Genomic DNA, 19,905 nt, shown 5'->3' with positions numbered 1-19,905 from the left:
GGTGGGAAGAGGTGGGCCTGGAGTGGAGCAGGGACAGGAAGAAGCGGGCCTGGAGCATTCCCAGCAAAGTCCAAGCTTGTTCTTCTCCAAGGAAGCTGCCACTGCTGCTGCAAAGGTGCTTCCTAGCACCCTTGCCTGCAGTGGGCTGTGCCTGTGTGGGGTAAGCCAGGGGCACTTCCCAACCACAGTACAGTACTGCACAGTATATAATGCCTTTTGCCTGCCCCCCCAAAAATTTTCTTGGAACCTAACCCCCCGCATCTTATGGGACAATTGGATTCGTTCAACATTTTTCAGGAACATAACTACAACGTTAAGTGAGGAGTTACTGTATTGACAAATCAACTGTATCCCCAAAGTGAACAGACATTCTGCAAATTAGGCAGCCAGAAAAAAAACAACAATCCACACTATACACTACTTATTTAAAGTAGAAGCTTCTTAATTTCACCAAGAGCTGAGAATTACTGAATTTTGTGGAATTATAGGATCTACAAGATATATAAGATCAGGGCTATTGTACAAAAAAATTACTTTGTTAATTGATTTGAAATATAGAGTTCAGTTTTAATTATTTGTGCCAATACTCTACAGTATTCCAGTAAATATTCTATAGTGCATTTTATAAAGAGTAATTAAGTCTTAATATAATACCTCATTACAAAATTCAGCTATTAAAATTTTCCTAACAAGTGAACAAAGTATCAGTTTTGGGATGTAGAGATTAGTAAATGGAGATTAGCATAAATGTAACTTTTTTTTTTATATAGAGTATGAGGGAACTTTTAAAAATGAATAATTGTGAAGCCTAGTCAAAAAACCAAGTGCAAAGGAAGTTAACAGCTGCAATGAAGCAGGAGTGGTGATACCAGTAATTATTTGCCTGCCAATCAAAAAAAGTGTATCACATTCACCCTGCCACTGAATACCATATTTATAAATATGATCTGCCTCAATCCTTTTCATGTCTGCTTTCCAATTACTGAACTATGTTTTGGTTTTCCAAATTAATTTCAGCATAGCACTGTGCAGATGGGAATTATGGTGCCCTGCTCCCTTGCTCAGTGCATCCCTTTGGATTACACATCAGGACAAAATACCCATACAATCCAGGGATTCAAGATACTGTAGTAAATGGAAGCTCCCTGCCTTAGATTTTTTTTTTTTTTTAATTGTCCTTCCTCTGAGCCAATGCTGTCCTCAGGGGAGCCAATTATAATTATGGAAATGAACTGCAAATGGCATAAACATTTCTCTTTAGATGATATTCTATGATTCTATTAAAGTGAGGGTACTATCATTGCACACACAAGAGGTATCCTACTCTCCTGAAAAACACTGCTTCCCCCAGCAGGTGTAAAAATAAACCATTAAAAAAAAAGTCTTCTGCAGAACTTTATTAAATGTGTGCATCTTATATCCTTTGTGGCTAAATATAAGCAAATACATATATGAATAGAAGTAGTAAGATTGGGGTGGGGCGGGGGGGGGTGATAAGGCAGACTTCCCAGGCCAAACAGGCTTTTCAGGGCTTGAACTGGCCATTTAGTATTATTTAGTTTCAGCCATGCTACATGCACAACACTGAATAATTCTGCAAGGAAAAAAAAGCAGGGAAATGGCTCAACTAGCAAAAGGACCACATTATATTTCAATGTCTTCTCTTATCTTCATTTTATTAGTGAAAGTCAAAACCCAATATATCGCTTTTACATAATAAAAATGCTCCTCCTCTTCACTGGAATTATAAAAGCGCTAAAACTGATTCTCTCTCTCTCTCTCTCTCAGCAGCATATCATGAGAATCATCCAAGTTCTGTATTGGTACAAAGCTAGTCTAGGAGAGATATTTATTCCTTCCCCTCCTCCAAAAGGTTGTCTACATTTAAGGTTTCATTTCTTAAAATTTGCCAGTATTATCACCACCTGTTAAACTACTGGAATGTTAGTGAAGTCAGGGAACCTAGCCTACTCTAGAACTTCTGCCATTGCTACTTCTGCTGGAACCAAATCAACTGGTAACAATGCAGGAAACTTTCTGGTGGAACCAGATCAACTAGTAACAATGCAAGGAAAAAATCTCTTGGGCAGGAAAGGTCTATTGCATCATCAGGGAATAAACTACAGTGATGAAAAGCCTCTTATCAGGATGAACAAGTGTACAGTGGGCTAGACATTTATGGACAAGTGCAGGAATCACTGCAAAGTCAAAAAAGCATGCATGCTGCAGACACAGAAACAGTATGAAAGAAAGAAATTTGTAGTATCTGTCCACTGATATTAAAAATGTTAAATACTCAAACTACTCACATCTTCCACTGTCACTGTAATGACAAGTACATTAATGTTTAAACTATTTCTCAAAAAATTAGAGTACTTCAAAACATTAAATAGATTCCCATAGCACAGACCCATTCTTATATTGTACATATTTGAGAGTAGAAAAGCATCAAACGTGACATGAGACATTAAATCAAAAGAATTGGTATCTATTTGTTGTTAGCTTGACGCAAGTTTTGGAGCCCATAAAACCTACAACTTGGATTCTAAGTAAGGGTAAAGGACAATCACAGCTTCTGTTTAAAAAAATGAGAGTTAGTTTCTTACTAAGAGAGCTTTAAAAACAAATAGATGTCAATTTATTGCTAAACCTGAGATTCTTTCCTAGAAATTATTGGTCACTCCCTGTATCCGAGCCATGGGGACACACAAAACCCATGACCAATGGTTAGTCTTTTGACTAGTTTTGTGGGGAGATCTCTGAGCAATACACGGCAGTGCTGTCCAGACTGCTATTAATGCAGCTAGGGCAGCTGCTAAGCCCCTACGACAGCTGAGACAGTGCCTCTACTGAGCAGCCAGCACAGCCTCTATCCACAAGGGGAACATAAGAATGGCCATACTGGATCAGACCAAAGGTCCATCTAGCCCCGTATCCTGTCTTCTGACAGTGGCCAATGCCAGGTGTCCCAGAGGGAATGAACAGAACAGGTAATCATCAAGTGATCAATCCACCCCTGTCACTCACTCTCAGTTTCTGGCAAACAGAGGTTAGAGAAACCATTCCTGTCCATCCTGGCTAATAGTCATTGACGGACCTATCCTCCACAAACTTATCTAGTTTTGTTTTTTTTTTAAACCCTGTTATAGACTTGGCCTTCACAACATTCACTGGCAAGGATTTCCACAGGTTGACTGTGCATTGTGTGAAAAATACTTTCTTTTGTTTGTTTTAAACCTGCTGCCTGTTAATTACATTTGCTGACCCCTAGTTCCTATGTTATGAGAAGGAGTAAATAACACTTCCTTATTTACTTACTCCACATCAGTCATGACTTTATAGACCTCTATCATATCCCCCCTTAGTCGTCTCTTTTCCAAGCTGAAAAGTCCCACTCTTATTAATCTTTCCTCATATAGCATATTTATATTCCATACCCCTAATCATTTCTGTTGCCCTTTTCTGAACCTCTTCCAATTCCAACATAACTTTTTGAGATGGCCCGACCATATCTCCACACAGCATTCAAGATGTGGGCATACCATGGATTTACACAGAAGCAATATGATATTTTCTGTCTTATTATTTATCCCTTTCTTAATGACTCCCAACATCCTGTTCGCTTTTTTCACTGCTGCTGCACACTGAGTGGATGTTTTCAGAGAACTATCCACAATGACTCCAAGATCTTTCTTGAGTCGTTAACAGCCAATTTAGACTCCATCATTTTGTACGTATAGATGGGATTATGTTTTCTAATGTGCGTTACTTTACATTTATCAACACTGAATTTCATCTGTCATTTTGTTGCCGTCACCCAGTTTTGAGACAACCTTTGTAGCTCTTTGCAGTCTGCCTGGGACATAACTAGGGTGACCAGACAGCAAGTGTGAAAAATCTGGACAAGGGGTGGGCGGTAATAGGCGCCTATATAAGAAAAAGCCCCAAATATCAGGATTGTCCCTATAAAATAGTTAAATCTAGGGTGACCAGATGTCCCTATCACCCTTAACCATCTCGAGTAGTTTTGTATCATCTGCAAATTTTGCCATCTCACTGTTTACTACTTTTTCCAGATCATTTATGAATATGCTGAACATCAGTGGTTCCAGTACAGACCCCTGAGGGACACCACTATTTATCTCCATTTTGAAAACTGACCATATATTCTTATCCTTTGTTTCTTATCTTTTAAAAAGTTACAACTCAATATCACAACAAGCAGCCTTGTCTACTGGTCACAGTGAACAGGAATTGGTTCAATTCTGCAGGGGGAAGATGGGCATGAAAAATTGTTTTGCAGTATCAACCAAACATTCTCCATTCCAGCTCAGTGGCAATAACCACATGAGACTGAAGAATTTGAAGAATTAAGTTTACACACCATGTGCCAGGTTAGAATGGCATTAATTGGCAAGCTCAGGGAGTAAGTTGGATGGGTTGGAAGGCAAGAGCCGCAAAAGGACGAAGTCAGAAAATTGTAAGAGAAATACCACAAAAAGTGACAGATTACTCTGTGCATAAGGTCACAAAGAGTGTTACATCATCAGAAGACTTGCCAGAGTAACGGGGAATGGTAAAAAGCAAAGTAACACTTAAAAAAATAATCCAGCTCTGATTTTAAAACATTTTTTCTAGAATCTATGGATTTCTCCACACTCATGGAAGTGAACATTGAGTTGGGAGTAAAAACTGTAGCTTCCTTGATGCCTGGTAGGCTACTATAAACATGTTCCACCCTGGCATAGGGCTTAATAAAGATGACAATTTGCATGTGTCAGAGACAGACAGATGCAGATTCCACATTAACCGCTAAATCACGCCTAGAGAGCCCTGAAAATCTTATCCACAGAATATTTTTGTGGATTGGATACAGATACAAATTTTGTATCTGTGCAGGGCTCTAATCGTGCTGAGTAATGGGGTGTTATAGACACAAGGCACACTGGGAAGAGTCTTTACCCCAGGATATCTAATGATGCATCAGTGTAAAGGAGTTTGGGTTATATTTGACCATCTCATCTATAAAGCCGACCTCCAATATGCAGTTTAAATTAAGTATTTTGGAGCCTGAGATCAACTGGGAATTGATGAGACTCTCCTACATTCCAAGTAGCATTTCGTACTAGACCTACTCCAGTCCAGTCCAGAGAGAGAAAACTGTTTAACTAATGGAATACATGTTGGTCAAAGAAGTATTTTTATTCACAATGCCCTTCTAAACTGGATTCTCCGACCCTGTCACTGAATGAAGATCAGTTAAGGTGGAAAACATAAAATTTGACATATTTTAAAATATTAGATTTCTCTGATAGGCAAAATGAGTACACGGTTTCCTGAGTTTGAGATAAACCAGTAGAATGCAAATGGAGTCACACAGGAGAGATGGTTGCACCATCGTATGGGATGTATCATGCCCTGTAACAAAAAATTTGAACAGTAGAACCTCAGCGTTATGAACACATCGGGAATGGAGGATGTTTGTAACTCTGAACAAAACATTATGGCTGTTCTTTCAAAAGTGTACAACCTAACAATGACTTATTACAGTTTTAAAACTTAATTATGCAGAAGAAAAATGCAGCTTTTATATGTCTTAATTCAAATGAAACAAGCACAAAAACAATTTCCTTACCTTGTCAAATCTTTTTAAAATTTTCCTTTTTTAATATTTTATGATTAACACAGTATTGTACTGTGTTTGCTTTTTTCTTTTCTTTTTTGGGAGAAGGAGGAGGAAGGGAGCCCTCTGCTGCTGCCTGATTGTGTATTTCTGGTTCCAAATGAGGTGTGTGGTTGACCAGTCAGTTCGTAACTCTGATGTTTGTGACTCTGAAATGCTACTGTATGTTGTTTTTATATTGCCTTTGCATGCCATAATAAGGATAAATGGCCTGGTTCTAACTTAGCCAAAATGCAGCTTTGTAATATGCCTTTCATTTCAGTGACCAGCATACAACAAATCACAAGAAACTGTAATTCTCCATGGGGTTCTTCCCTCTACCGTTGAAGTCACAGAGAACCCTGTGCATCTGAGATCCTCGCAGTGAGAGGCAGTATATTGTTATTAACATTTACCCTGATGCTTTCTTTAGTATATTTTACCAGCTTACCTGTCTGCAGCTTCTATGTCAAAACAGAAACGCCTATCTATAGTATCCACATTTCTTTTGGTACAGCATGTAAGGAGGAAAACGTCCCCATCACCCTATAAACAAGAGGGTTTTATTATATGCTTTATGTAATAACAAAACTTAAATCCAAAGCTTCTATAAGCCACGTGATGCAACCTGAATACAGTAAACCTATATTAAAGTTGAAGTAAAAGCAAAAGCTGGATTGAAACTGACATATGCAATGGAATTCAGTTATGGCTGCTATTCAGGTCTTTAAAATCTAAACATGTTACTGCAGAAGTCTCAATAAACAAGGCTATTTTATACATCTTATACATCTGCAGCAATAGTGTGTCTTTTATTTGAAATTTGGCAGCTTAAATGAATAAAAATATTGTAATAAAAAAAATCAGAACTTTACACCCATTGCAACATCAATGCAAACATATTGTAAGAGACACTTTCACTGCAATATTTTTCCCCAGACATGATAATATTCCAAATTCGACTTTAAAGGGCTACAATTAAAGTAGTTAGGACAAAAAAGGAACTTACAGTACCACGAAATTTGACTTTTATAGCATGTGTTATCTTCAAAACCCACCATGTGTTCATAGCACATTTGCAAACTCATCCTTATAGCATCCAAAAATCAAATACATGAAATAAACTGTGACTGAATTTCAATAAACTGCTGTATGGCGCACTCTCTTGTATCAGAACCTGCAGCCATTAGTTTTGTGTGGTGGACAGTACGTTATGCATTTTAATTAATTTTAACATTTCCAGATGCATGAAGCCTTGGTTTGAAATAATAAATTATACTGTGGAGTTCAAGAAGGGGAAATCTTCAAAAGAGGACAAATGCCAGACAGAACAAGTTACATTTTTTGGCTTAGCTGCCTTGCTGGTATCTCTTTAGAAACTTTTTAGTGAGTGATTTCATATTTCATTTGGTTAAACTAAAATGGTCTATTACAGTCACAATAAGTTAAGAGTGTAAATTTACAAAAGTGTCTACATGACTTAGGAGCCTAAGTGCTATAGACTTCCAATAGTATTTATGCTCTGAAGTCATTTAGGCACTTATGAAAATTTTACCCAATACATTTAAAAAAATATGTTTTACTAAGAATGATGAAAAGATCCTCCTCTCTACCAAGCATACATGGATATAATCTTCAATGGAGGTCCAAGCTCTGGGGACTATTAAAACTAAACAGGACAAAAACAGGGCAGGATGCTGCATTTACAGGAAGATTGACTGGGAGATCTAAAATGCCTTTTTCATCTTCAAATTTATTATTTCCGTAACAAAAACATATTTCACTCATACTCATGCTGTCATTTAATGCCAGGCCCTGCAAGATGCTGAGTGCCCTCAATTCCCAATCACTTCAATGGGAATTAAGGGCATTCAGCATCCAACAGAGGACTGAGCCCTGAATGTTCTAGATGTTATCAAGGAAAGCTTAAATTATTTATCTGATTGTCTGTGCAAATTACATTCCATTTTAAGAATTATTTAAAAGCCTCCTAACCTAACCCCCCCGCCAGCTCTTCTGTCTGCCATGGAAGAAAAATTTGGATGGAGAGTATAAGTGAGAAACCTAATGCGACTGTACTTTCTCAATTCACACTTGGTTATAATCAGACTAAATTTTAAATCCCCTTAGCGAAAACCACACATTTAAGGCACATTAGGTGCATTTTAGCTCTCATATATTCTCTACTTTTCCAAAACTAAGCAACTAAAACTTCCACAGAATCCTTATCTATTAAACCATTCCATTACTTTAGCTTAATATCCTTAGAGGGCAAATTATGAACTGCATGAAAAAGATATTTAACATATCTTATCTAACATATCCTCTCATTTGGATACAGGGCATGAAGAAGTATAATGAAATGTACTTACAATTTTCCCTCCTGACCTGTGTTCAAATGGGATCATGGTGAACTTCTTTGTCTCCTTCCTATACATGCAATAATGTTTTACCCAGCTGGAGCCAAATGGGGCAGGCCCTTAAAGAAAATCAAAGCATTAACTATGTCTTATTATTTAAAATGTTTTGTTGCTCTTCCCAGTTTACAAGGCCCCTTTCACTGACCCTTTCAAATGTCACAGCTATAGCTTGATCTGGGCATACACATGGGGAACATGGTGCATACTCACTTCTGAGCCAGACACCATTTTTTTTCCTAAACTTATGACAGTGGTATCACCAGCCAGCCAGAACCAGAGCACCAAAATCAAAAGTGCAGCTGGCAAGCTGGAACATAAAAAACCAAGCCCAGCTTGCTACTGCATCATTTCTCTCAGCAGAGAGCAATTGACAATGGAACCAGCAGGAGCTGTCACTGCAGAAATTCCTGCGCTATGAGCAGTAAGGAGTCTTTACTGCTGCAACCTGACTATTTGCTGGGACAGAAACTCAGGAAGGCAGGAGTCCAGCCCAGTATATGATCTTAGCAAGGGAGCCAAGACCTCAGCATATCAGTGTGGTGGGTAGGCACAGCTCGGGAGAATCAGCCCTTCCTCCCACCCAATCTGATCCTGGTCAAAGCCGAAATTTAGTGAGATCAGATTAATATTCATAGCTTTTTCGGTCCAGTCAGCCTTGAGACTATACTTCTATATTTGTTTACTGTTTCAGACCACAAAGCATTTTTTAAAATGAGGATCAGGATGTTTTTAATCAATTTGGTTGTTTTGATATTGTAAAGTAGCTAGGTACCATATTTATCTGCTATAGGCACTTTATTATTATTAAACACATGTAGCAGAATGCCTAAAGGATAGTCAATTAAATCCAGGTGCAGTCCAGGGAGACTACATCCAAGCACATAATTTTCCATACTGATTTGAGCAGAAGCGTAAGCTGGTCAGGAAACGTTGTTTACACAAACAGAAGGGAGCAAGGTCCAACCCACTGTATTGGGAGGCAATACAACTCTGGAATTGGTATATTCAACATAGATCAGCCTTTCCACGATACTCCTCCTGGCTGGGTGGCCCACATGAGCTTAATAACTGAATGGTGCCAATTATAATTGCTATTCCTAGATGGTCTGGGAATTGTAAAGAATTGGTATATGTTAACAGTATGGGTACAACAGAGAAAAATGGAACCTATAACAGCATTATCCCAGTGTGACGATAGCAAAACAAAGAGGAGAGGAAATAAACAGCCTGCTGTTCTGCACAGACACTTCTGTGAGTAATCAGCACGAATGAACCCCACCACAACTGAGGGAGGTTGGGCCCGACTAGTGATTAAAGAGAGAGTAAAGGAGGTGGTATAGTTAGGGGACACAGTATGTGCTCTGGGATACCAAAACTGTTTAGTGCGGACAACAACATGCCAGGGGAGCCTGACTGGATTTTGTCTGAACATCACCACTCCAGCTCAGATTGGGACCTATGCCCTATGGCCAGGTGTGCAGATGAAGGAAGATGTGACAGAGGCTGTGACAGACAACACCAAATGAGTCACCGGTGACCGCTCTCTTTGCACCCACACTTCCTTTGTCCACTACCACCACTGATTTGGTACAAAGGAAAAAAGAGCAATTGGTGTCCATTGCCCAACTTATAGCTGAGCAACAGGAAATTGGTGACAGTACTGTACAGGCAGTGGAGACACCCTGATGGGAGTATTCCAGAGCAGTTAAGCTTGCATCCCTTGGTTCGTACTTTGAGTCTAATATTAATGATGGTTCAAACGATTACAACTACTCTGGTCTTAGGCATGTGTTGCTGGGTAATTAACTTGAGAAGGAAGGCACAGAAAGACAGGATTATGATGCAAACAAATGCTAGTGTAGGTAAGCTTGACCTCACATGAGTAATTAAACACATGTGGGAAGGCCTCATTCTTTGGAAAATAGAATTAGGGAGGTAAATGAATCATCAGGCTCAAAAAAGGACATTTGTGCTAAATAAGATAAGTAAATAGGTCAGTAGACTAACAAAACAGAATGTCTGAGCCTGCTAAGATAAGAGGGACAACACCCAGGGAAACATTTACTATAAACAAGATAACAATGGACAGGATAAGTAAGAAATGTAGAGATGTGGTAAAGAGTTGGTAGTATATGGCCAATGAGTAAACAGAAAGCTTGCTGCACAGCCCCTGAAAAGTAACCATGCCAATTCAAAAATGTGTGATGCAGCATACAGTAAATACAATGAGATGTCCACTGTATATAAAGAGAGAGGGTTTCAGTGTAACTTTGGAGCTATGATGTACCCTGCATCCACCACCCCTCTGTTTGGATCTAATAAACTCAGCGTAGTGCTGTTGTATGCAAAATAAAAATACCTTAGTAATGAATACCTGAGTTCTTGGAAAGCCAAGTGGAAAGAGGTCTTGGAGGGAATCCCACCACATTAATAGGGGCTCCAGAGACTCCAGTAAGGCCAGTAGATGGCATCATACTGATACTTCAGCAGACCCCATGGTGATTACCATTGATCCATGGTTGGTAGGTAAGGGTCCTGTGGAAGTGGAGATCCCCAAAAGGCTCTGGGGGCCCTGTATGAACTGACATGCTGTGGACAGACCATCAGTGTAACTGACGGCACCCATTCCTCCTCAGAGTAAGAGTTGTCAGACTCTAAGGGTGGAACCATCAGTACTGGCTGCATTCAGCCAGAGATGTAAGCAGGTGAATAGCTTTCCAACGGTGTTGGAGTATCCATAGCCCTGCCGGTGCTCAAGACCGGCAAGTGACACCTGGACAATGTTGTGACTGAACCATCAGGTCCAATCAGATTGGTGACTCTGGATGTGTGTAAATAGTCAGATCCTCAATAAGGGCATACCAAAGTCTGGCAAGAGAACTGACTAGTGTCTTTGGAATTGGATCCATCATGTAGGTATGGGTATGGCAGTTTTAGCATTGTGCAAAACCGATGGTGCTAAATCATCAGAAAAATGATTAACAGGGGGGAAACCCCTGGTCCCCACTCCCTAAACTACAACTATACACTAATTAACTATGAAACTATTAACTAACAAAACTATTAAAACTATATACAATATTTCCACATGAAGTTGAGCTTAAGAAGCTAGAAACTACTAACACAGGAGGCTCTGTCCTAGACCACATGTGGTAGAAAAAGAACTGAAGAGGTGGTCGGTCCACGTCGCCACATCTGCCTGCAGTTCACCCCACAAGGAGGCATAGTGCACCAGCGCAGACCAATAGACATTGCTATTGAAGAATTTCCAGTACCAGACACATGGAATGCATGTTCACCCACAATGAATAGCTTGGTTCCAGCCTCAAAGAAGAACAAACATTTCCTATAAAGGGCTTTACATTCAACAACAAAATCTTTAGTGCATTGTACAGAGAGTCAGTTGAAGACTCTATCCCCAGCTCTGTCACCGATTCACTATGTGACATTGGCCAACTCACTGAGCCTTTCTGTGCCTCACTGGAATACTAAGACAGGAATATTACAGCCTCCCTATCTCACTGGAGATTTCCTTAATTGATATTTGTCAGTGCTTGGAGATCACTGTAAGAAAAACTATATATTTATATTAAGTATGATATTAAATTTGTAAAGAGATGAAAACACTGAATTATAAATGCACTTTTCTTAAACCAAATGCTTTTTTAGTAGAAACTTTGTGCGTGTACGCATATTTGTTGAAGTACATGTACTTGTATGTGTATAGCACTTAGAAGATTTGGGGCACAACAGGGATACAAATAATAAAATAAAAATGTATCTTACTTTTTTCCTGCACATAAAGGTAGCCTTCTATTGTAAACTGATTTGCTCTTTTATGTTCCTGAGGATTCCGCTTGATTTTGTTCATGAGCTCCTCCACTTCCGATCTTGTTCCTTCAAAACGATTTCTTGTCTAAATTAAAAAAAAAAAAAAATCAAAACAGAAAAATACAAGAAAAGCTACATTCTGAAGCTTTGTGAGCAGACTGTCTCAACCCTCCAGCATCAAGACACACACAAGGAGAACAGGCATCCAACCTGGTCCAGAAGCAGGTTGCTATACCCACCTGGAAACAGGCTATCCCTGACTGCTACTGGTCGGATGCTAACCAATTTGGCTTTGGAAAGCTGAATGTAGGCAAAGCAGTTGCGGAGGTTTCTGGGGCATTCATAAAGTAAATCCTGCCTTTGAGAGAATGGGGTTTTCAAACTGCACTGGGCCATTGCTGGATTTCAGGTGCCCATAGTTTGCTTGCCCTCCCAAAGGAGCACGAACACATAAACTAAAAAAGGTACTGCTCCATTGTAATGCAGGCCTTTGAAGACCATATCAACATGGGCTGCACTGGAAAAGTTCACAATGCTAGGGTTTTCTGCCAATTGGGAGTCTACATTCAAGGACAGGCTAGGACACTAGTCCCATGAAATGACATCGCCATAAACAGAGTTACTCTCCCACTATCATTCTAGGGGACACCCCCCCCATACCCTATTTTGCTTCGGCTTATAAAAGCATACCCTAATCTCAGAGGCCCTGGCAAAACAAGGTTAAATTACACTTTCAGAAGGTGCAGAATGGTGGCTGAATGTGGCGTGGCAGATAGAATCCCCCCTGGTAGAGACCCATTTGAATTCCAATGTTATCAATGCTGTTTGCATTACTGAGGTTTGTTGTGCTCTTCACAATCTTTGGGAAGCAAAAGATGAGACATTTCTCCAGAATGGACCCTTGATAGTGACAGACTGCTGAGCCAGTACCTCAGCCACAAAATGCAGCTACCACAGCTGCAGCAGGATACACCTGGGCAACAGAAATTAGAGATGCTCTGTGCTCTCACATGATGGACCAACGGAAGACAGAAAATAATACCTTTTATGAATGTGCTTATGCAATTGTTGCAATATATTAGGTAAAGTGGGAGCGGTGGGGGTTGATTGTCATGCACTGTACTGCTTAAAAGACATGTGTGAAACGGATTAATAGATTCTAAGACCAGAAGGGACCATTGTGATCATCTAGTCTGACCTCCTGTACAGAACAGGTCATACATAGAACTTCCCCAAAATAATTCCTAGGGAAGATCTTTTAGAAAAATATCCAATCTTGATTTTAAAGTTACATCAACCGTGATTCTACGCCACTCAGGGAGGTGGCGTTACTGAACTGGCATAGAGAGACACTTTACAGTGGACAGCACCACTGACCTCGTCTTTCGAGCTCTCAATCTCAGGGTCATTTCTGACTCTTCTTTCCGTTCTCCTCCCACATCCAAGGCTGTCACCAAGTTTTGCCACTCCTTCCTCTGGAGCATTTTGAAAATCCAACCCAGCCTTTCAATGCCAACAGTTATAACACTAATCTCCCACCTTCATTACTGCAACCTCTGCATTTCCTGATGCACATATTGTTACCATCAGTCCATCCAAAATATTGCTACAAAGATTATTTTCCTTTCCCATTGCTCTGACCACATCACTTCCCTCTTCAAACTTCTCACTGGCTCACCTTCATCTACAATTTCAAGTTCAACTCCTCATCTTCACCTTCAAAGCCCTATACAACTTCATCCTGGCCTATTTTTCTGATCTTATTTCTTATCCTATCCTACTTCAGCTTTTTCGCTCTAATACCAATCTAATACCAATATCAGACTCCATGCCCTTTTACTATCCTTCTCCTACTTGCACCTTGGTGCCTTCTTTTATGCTACCATCTGTGCTTGGAATAATCTCCCAATCCCAGTAGGAAAGACCTCTCATTCAATTCCCTCCAGAAAGGGTGACTTCTTCCAGGAAGCCCACTACCACAAAGTCACAACTGAAAAATTCCTTCGGCAACCCAATACCACTTGGGAATTGGTGAGGGCAGAGAAAAGATGTACACAAACAAAAAGGAAATACAAGTGTGGTATCACCAAAGATGTTAATTTACATAACCATATATTATCATTAACTCTTTTCTGCCTTTTCTCCCCACTACCGTCTGTTGTTCTGACTCATTGATCCACGTCTATAATCAGACTGCCACCTCCTAGAACTACTGTGTCGTAATTCCAGACAACCCTGGTAGCCAACAGTTAACCAACAAAATAAATGTTGCATGGGCAATAGCAGTCTAAGTTTCCTTTAACAGTTCAATACTTGAGTGCTTTAAGTACATTATTTTATGAAAGTATAGTTCTGAAGAAGGAAGTCTGGTTCAGAGCCTCCATGCCATTCTTTATTTGGCTCCTTCAATGGAAGTACCAACAAATGTGACAAAAATTGTTAGGAAGCCTGGCTGTCTCATTGTATGTTCTTCATTGTTTGTTCTTCAGTTACCTACAGTATAGTTCTGTAGTAATGACTTAAAGTCAATCCAATTCAGATGTATTCCATTGCCAAACCTCTGAGCCAGCCAACTGCACATAATTAAAATAAATTGTTAATTACATTAAATGTAAACATATTGAGTGTGAACATGAAAGAATTTAAACAAACTATGAAAAGTTGACAGAAAATATTTTAAAGAGTATTAGAGACCACTAGGTGGCAGGATTAGCTGTATTCTCAATTATTGCTCAATTCAGTCACATAGGTGGTTAGCCAGAAGATGGCATTACAAGCCCAAAGTTTCTCTTGATTAACTCACATTACCAAGAAACAAGTTATCCAAATATACTGTACACATTTTTTATTCCAAAAATTTGTAAATGGCTTAAATAAAAAAACATCTTAACTTACATTCTGGATATTGATCTGCAGAGCCATTTTGTAGTGATTGAAGTCTTTGGCAAGTTCATAGCCCTGATGATAGAAAGTGAATATACCCTGAAAAAATGACAGTACCTGAAATACAAGCAGGAGAGCTTTCTTAGCAGGGAGAACACCAATTGCCAGCAAAGATTGCTGTATTCTCATTTAGTCTTCAGTAAGCATTTAAAAGAACAAGTAAACAAAAACTATCCTATTTTTTTAAATAAAATTATTCCTACTAATCTCTACTATTCACGAGAGTCTATTTAGTTAAAAATGGCTAACAACATAACTAACACCTGTGGAGCCTGTCTCGCTTCCAGTCTATTACAAATTATCTTTATTTTAAATTTGATCAAACAAGTAAGAAATAGGGCTGACGATTAATTGCAGTTAACTCATGTGATTAACTCAAAAACATTAATCGCGATTAATCACAGTTTTAATTGCACTGTTAAACAATAGAATACCAATTGAAATTTATTAAATAATTTTGGATGCTTTTCTACATTCTCAAATAATATTGATTTCAATTACAACACAGAATACAAAGTGTACAATGCTCACTTCATATTATTTTATTACAAATATTTGCACTGTAAAAATTATAAACAAAAATAGTATTTTCAATTCACCTCATACAACTACGATAGTGCAATCTCTTTATTGTGAAAGCACCACTTACAAATATAGATTGTTTTTTATTACATAACTGCACTCAAAAACAAAACAATGTAAAACTTTAGAGCCTACAAGTCCACTCAGTTCTACTTCTTCTTTAGCCAATCACTAAGACAAACAAGTTTGTTTACATTTACGGGAGATAATGCTGCCCACTTCTTATTTACAATGTCACCAGAAAGTGAGAACAGGCATTCACATGGCACTTTTGTAGCTGGCATTGCAAGGTATTTATGTGCCAGATATGCTAAACATTTGTATGACCCTTCATACCACCACTCCAGAGGACATGCTTCCATGCCCATGATGCTTGTTAAAAAAAATAACGTGTTTGTTAAAATTGTGACTGAATTCCTTGGGAAAGAACTGCATTTCTCCTGCTCTGTTTTACCCGCATTCTGCCATATATTTCATATTATAGCAGTCTCGGATGATGGCCCAGCACATGTTGTTCATTTTAAGAACACTTTCATTGCAGATCTGACAAAACACAAAGAAGGTCCGGTGAGATTTTTAAAGATAGCTACAGCACTCAACCCAGGTTTAAGAATCTAAAGTGCCTTCCAAAATCTGAGAGGGACGAGGTGTGGAGCATGCTTTCAGAAGTCTTAAAAGAGCAATGCTCTGATGTGGAAACTACAGAACACGAACTACCAAAAAAAAAAAAAAGTCAACCTTCTGCTGGTGACATCTGACTCAGATGATGAAAATGAACACGCATTGCTTTGGATTGTTAACGAGCAGAACCCATAATCACCATGGAGGCATGTCCTCTGAAATGATGGTTGAAGCATGAAGGGACATATGAATTTCTAGTGCATCTGGCACAAAAATGTCTTGCAATGATAGCTACAACATTGCCATGTGAACACCTGTTCTCACTTTCAGGTGACACTGTACACAAGAAGTGGGCAGCATTATCTCCTGCAAATGTAAACAAACTTATCTGTCTGAGCAATTGACGGAACAAAAAGTAGAACTGAGTGGATTTGTAGGCTCTAAAATTTTATGCTGCTTTATTTTTGAATGCAATTATCTTTTGTACACAATTCTACATTTACAAGTTCAACTTTCATGATAAAGAGATTGCAGTGTAGTACTTACATTAGGTGAATTAAAAATAGTATTTTGTTTTTTATAGTGTAAATATTTGCAATAAAAAATAAAAATAAAGTGAGCACTGCACACTTTGTATTTTGTGTTGTATTGAAATCAATATATTTAAAAATGTAGAAAACATCCAAAAACATTTAAATAAATGGAATTCTGTTATTGCTTAACAGTGTAATTAATTGAGAAATTAATCATGATTTTTTCAAAATCGTGCAATTAATTGCGATTAATTTTTTAAATATCTTGACATCCCTAGTAAGAAAAGAATAGGCAACTCCCAAAGCAAAGCGAGGAGGGAAAACCCACAGAAAGACAGGCTCTGTATTATGGAGAAAAGCTGCCACAGACTGATAACATAATAATACTTTGAAGCCACATTTAAGCAAACTATTTTCAAAATAGTGGTTCACTATCCTTGCAAAAATGCAAGGCTCAGAAAATATCTATCTGGCAAAGGAGGAGATGGGAATAAGCAACTGGTACCAGGTACACAACTAACCATCTCAATTCATTCCGTCAGTGAAAATTTAAAAAGTAATATAATTTGCAGATATTCAGATACAAATCAAGCAATAATTTCCTCCCACATACAACTTACCCAGTCTGCAGAGGGAAAGGTTGTTGCGAAAAGCAGCTGAAAGAACCAGTTCACCAGGATATGGACATGAAATTTGAAAACGTAATTTGGAGAGGTACTAGTTTTAACTGGGCTTTCAGGAAGATAAATGGCTTTTGTTAGGGAATCGCTAGATACCACAATACTAAGCTTGTAGATTCATTTATTTTAATTTGTTTTAACAGGACTTAGGGGACTCATGCAGAAACACCTAAGCCCTTGTCTACAAACAAGCTGTGCCACCACTTCAAATATGTTTGTATAGGCAAAGCAGTACAAACCCCCTACTATATGGACATAGTTTATATCAGCGTGCTTATACCTGTATAGTTTATTAATGTATAGAAAGGAGAACTTTTAACCAGTATAACTGTCGACACATGGCTTTATACTGGTGTGACTGTCTGTTTAAAAAAAAAAAATCACACCCCTAACCCAAAAAGTTATACCACTACAAAATCTAGGTGTAGATAAGACCTAAGGGATTTAGGAGCACAAGTCAGTAAGACTTATTATCTTAAGTTCCTATGCAGTGCTGAAAAACGCCATACATCATCTCAATAACTATCATAGTAAGAGTGGTTCTGAATGTTTCATAAATACATCTGAAACCAGAGGATACATTGTTTAAAGTTTTGTTACAAACCTAATTCCTCTCTGTGAAGGTTTGGAGAAATTTTAGAGCAAGCCCCCTGCAGGAACTTTGAGTAAGCCTGGTCAGCATTGTTATGGTTTAGCTTGAAACCAAGTGAAGCTCATTGGTTTTACACACTTTAAACACTGGACATGTTTGGTAGTTTTAGACTAATTTTGCTTTGAGATTTTGGACCATATTCAGCCTTTTAGTGAGTGGGCTCAACTATAAATGAAGTAAATAGGAGTTGAACCTGCAAACCCATTCCTGGAAATATGCTCCTTGGATTATTCACGTAACATTGCAGAGGTTATTAATTCAATAAAGAAACCAAAAACCGTTTGCCCAAAGACCCTGTGAACAAAAGCTGCCAAGTTTTACACACCTCTGCCCTTAACACTCTAAGCCAGGGTCTTCTGTAGAACATCTCCAGGGCTTGTCTGCACTCAAAAACTTGTATCAGTTTGTCTCTCTCTATATATATTGGGAGTTTGCATAGATGTAATATGATAGTTTTTAATTCTACTTAGTTACCCAGTTACTTAGTTTTTAAAAAAGCAGAAATCAGCACTGATCATCTTTGTTTTTCGCCCTATTACACTCCATCCCTCCCCCTTGTCAAAGCCATCAGGTGTTGCTTTCTTATGTAATAAATTTTATAGCACTTACGGGTTCCACACACTCAAATTTCTTCCGTTCCTGTATCTCCTGCAGCTTGCACACATATTCAAGTGACAGCTCATAAAAGTGTTTTCTATTTTGCTCCACTTGATAATCTGCCTACAGACAGAACAGAGCTATTTTAGGTTTATAGACATTATGCCGATAGCTTCAGAATGATGTATACAAAGTTGAAGATGGTAAGTGATAAGACTCTCCAGACAATGGACTAGCCCCAACAGTACACATCCTTCGTTACTGTAGTTTACTTTGGATATATTAAGAACAGTGCCTTTTACCATTTGCTTGGTCTGTGTTCTGTTTCGGAAGGTGGAGTGTTTTTGGAAACACACATGACATTTCATTTTAATTGCAGTGCAGATCACAAACATGTCAGTGCAAACATCCATTGATTATTTAATATCACACAAGAGGGCCCTGCACAGACTGAGGCCATGGCTACACTGGCGTTTTACAGCGCTGCAACTTTCTTGCAAAATACAGCGCTGTAAAGTGCCAGTGTAAACAGTGCTGCAGCGCTGGGAGCTCTCTCCCAGTGCTGGCGCTGCGACCACATTTGGACTTCAAAGCGCTGCCGTGGCAGCGCTCCCACGGCAGCGCTTTGAAATTTCAAGTGTAGCCATACCCACAGAGAGGATAAGAAGACTCATACCTAAGAGATGCGAACTGCTTCCATTCAATCCTGGGTGGAAGTGTTAAGGCTGAAGGTTCTCTGTCATTGTCTGTATTGCTCCCCACCCCCAAAAACAGTGCTCTGAAAACTCTGGAAGGTTTCATCTCCTCCTTTCCTGCCCATCCTGAACACGTATGAATTGTGATGGCAAGCAAGATGATAATCTGTCTCCTATCTTACTTGCTGACTTGTCAAGGGTTTCTTTGATGCGTTACACAGACATCCATACTGTGTACCACTAGCAATAAAAGACAATTTAAAAGAAGCCCACCCCTTATTCTAGGTATTAAACAAACCATATAGCCTACAAAATATTGGAAATTTAATAAATGTAGCCTTAGTTCTGACCCATGCAGATGTATTCATATTTTGGATTTTATAACGTGCCAATTTCATACTGAACTCATGTATTAATTATATTTTAGCTACCATTCATTCCTATACAGGTGCAAATACGGCTTCATTCTGTTAGGAAATTAGTATAGGCTATTAACAAAGATACATGTGTCCAAGCCAAGTCTTCAACTGAAGAGGAACTGAAAAATGGCTAACATTCTCTTAGTAAAATTAATTGAAGGAAAGGACATAGTGTCATTCCAATTGTTAGACAATCATTACTGAAGTCCTCCTCTGTGAAATGGTATCTACTGCCTTCCAGAAGTTTCATAAAAGCCTCAAACCCCACAA

At 38.8% G+C, this 19,905-nt stretch overlaps 2 protein-coding genes across 2 annotated transcripts in view; one reads left to right on the top strand and one right to left on the bottom strand.

Annotated features, from left to right (window-relative positions):
* The window catches only part of NR3C2 (nuclear receptor subfamily 3 group C member 2), a 651,149-nt gene that overhangs the window by 398,853 nt on the left and 232,391 nt on the right, over positions 1-19,905 (top strand). The gene's annotated exons all lie outside the window — the stretch shown is intronic.
* The window catches only part of ARHGAP10 (Rho GTPase activating protein 10), a 255,503-nt gene that overhangs the window by 125,466 nt on the left and 110,132 nt on the right, over positions 1-19,905 (bottom strand). Inside the window, exons 6-10 of the mRNA XM_075066743.1 lie at positions 18,534-18,644; positions 14,809-14,913; positions 11,869-11,998; positions 8,035-8,141; positions 6,114-6,208 (exon numbers count right to left, since the gene is read on the bottom strand). Coding sequence (XP_074922844.1) covers positions 6,114-6,208; positions 8,035-8,141; positions 11,869-11,998; positions 14,809-14,913; positions 18,534-18,644 — 548 coding nt within the window. The remainder of the gene's footprint in view (positions 1-6,113; positions 6,209-8,034; positions 8,142-11,868; positions 11,999-14,808; positions 14,914-18,533; positions 18,645-19,905) is intronic.

The sequence above is a fragment of the Chelonoidis abingdonii genome, chromosome 5 (genome assembly GCF_003597395.2).
Source record: "Chelonoidis abingdonii isolate Lonesome George chromosome 5, CheloAbing_2.0, whole genome shotgun sequence".
Classification (NCBI taxonomy): domain Eukaryota; kingdom Metazoa; phylum Chordata; order Testudines; family Testudinidae; genus Chelonoidis; species Chelonoidis abingdonii.
Note: the sequence above shows the minus strand (reverse complement) of the source record. Positions and strands in the feature narration are given on the sequence as shown.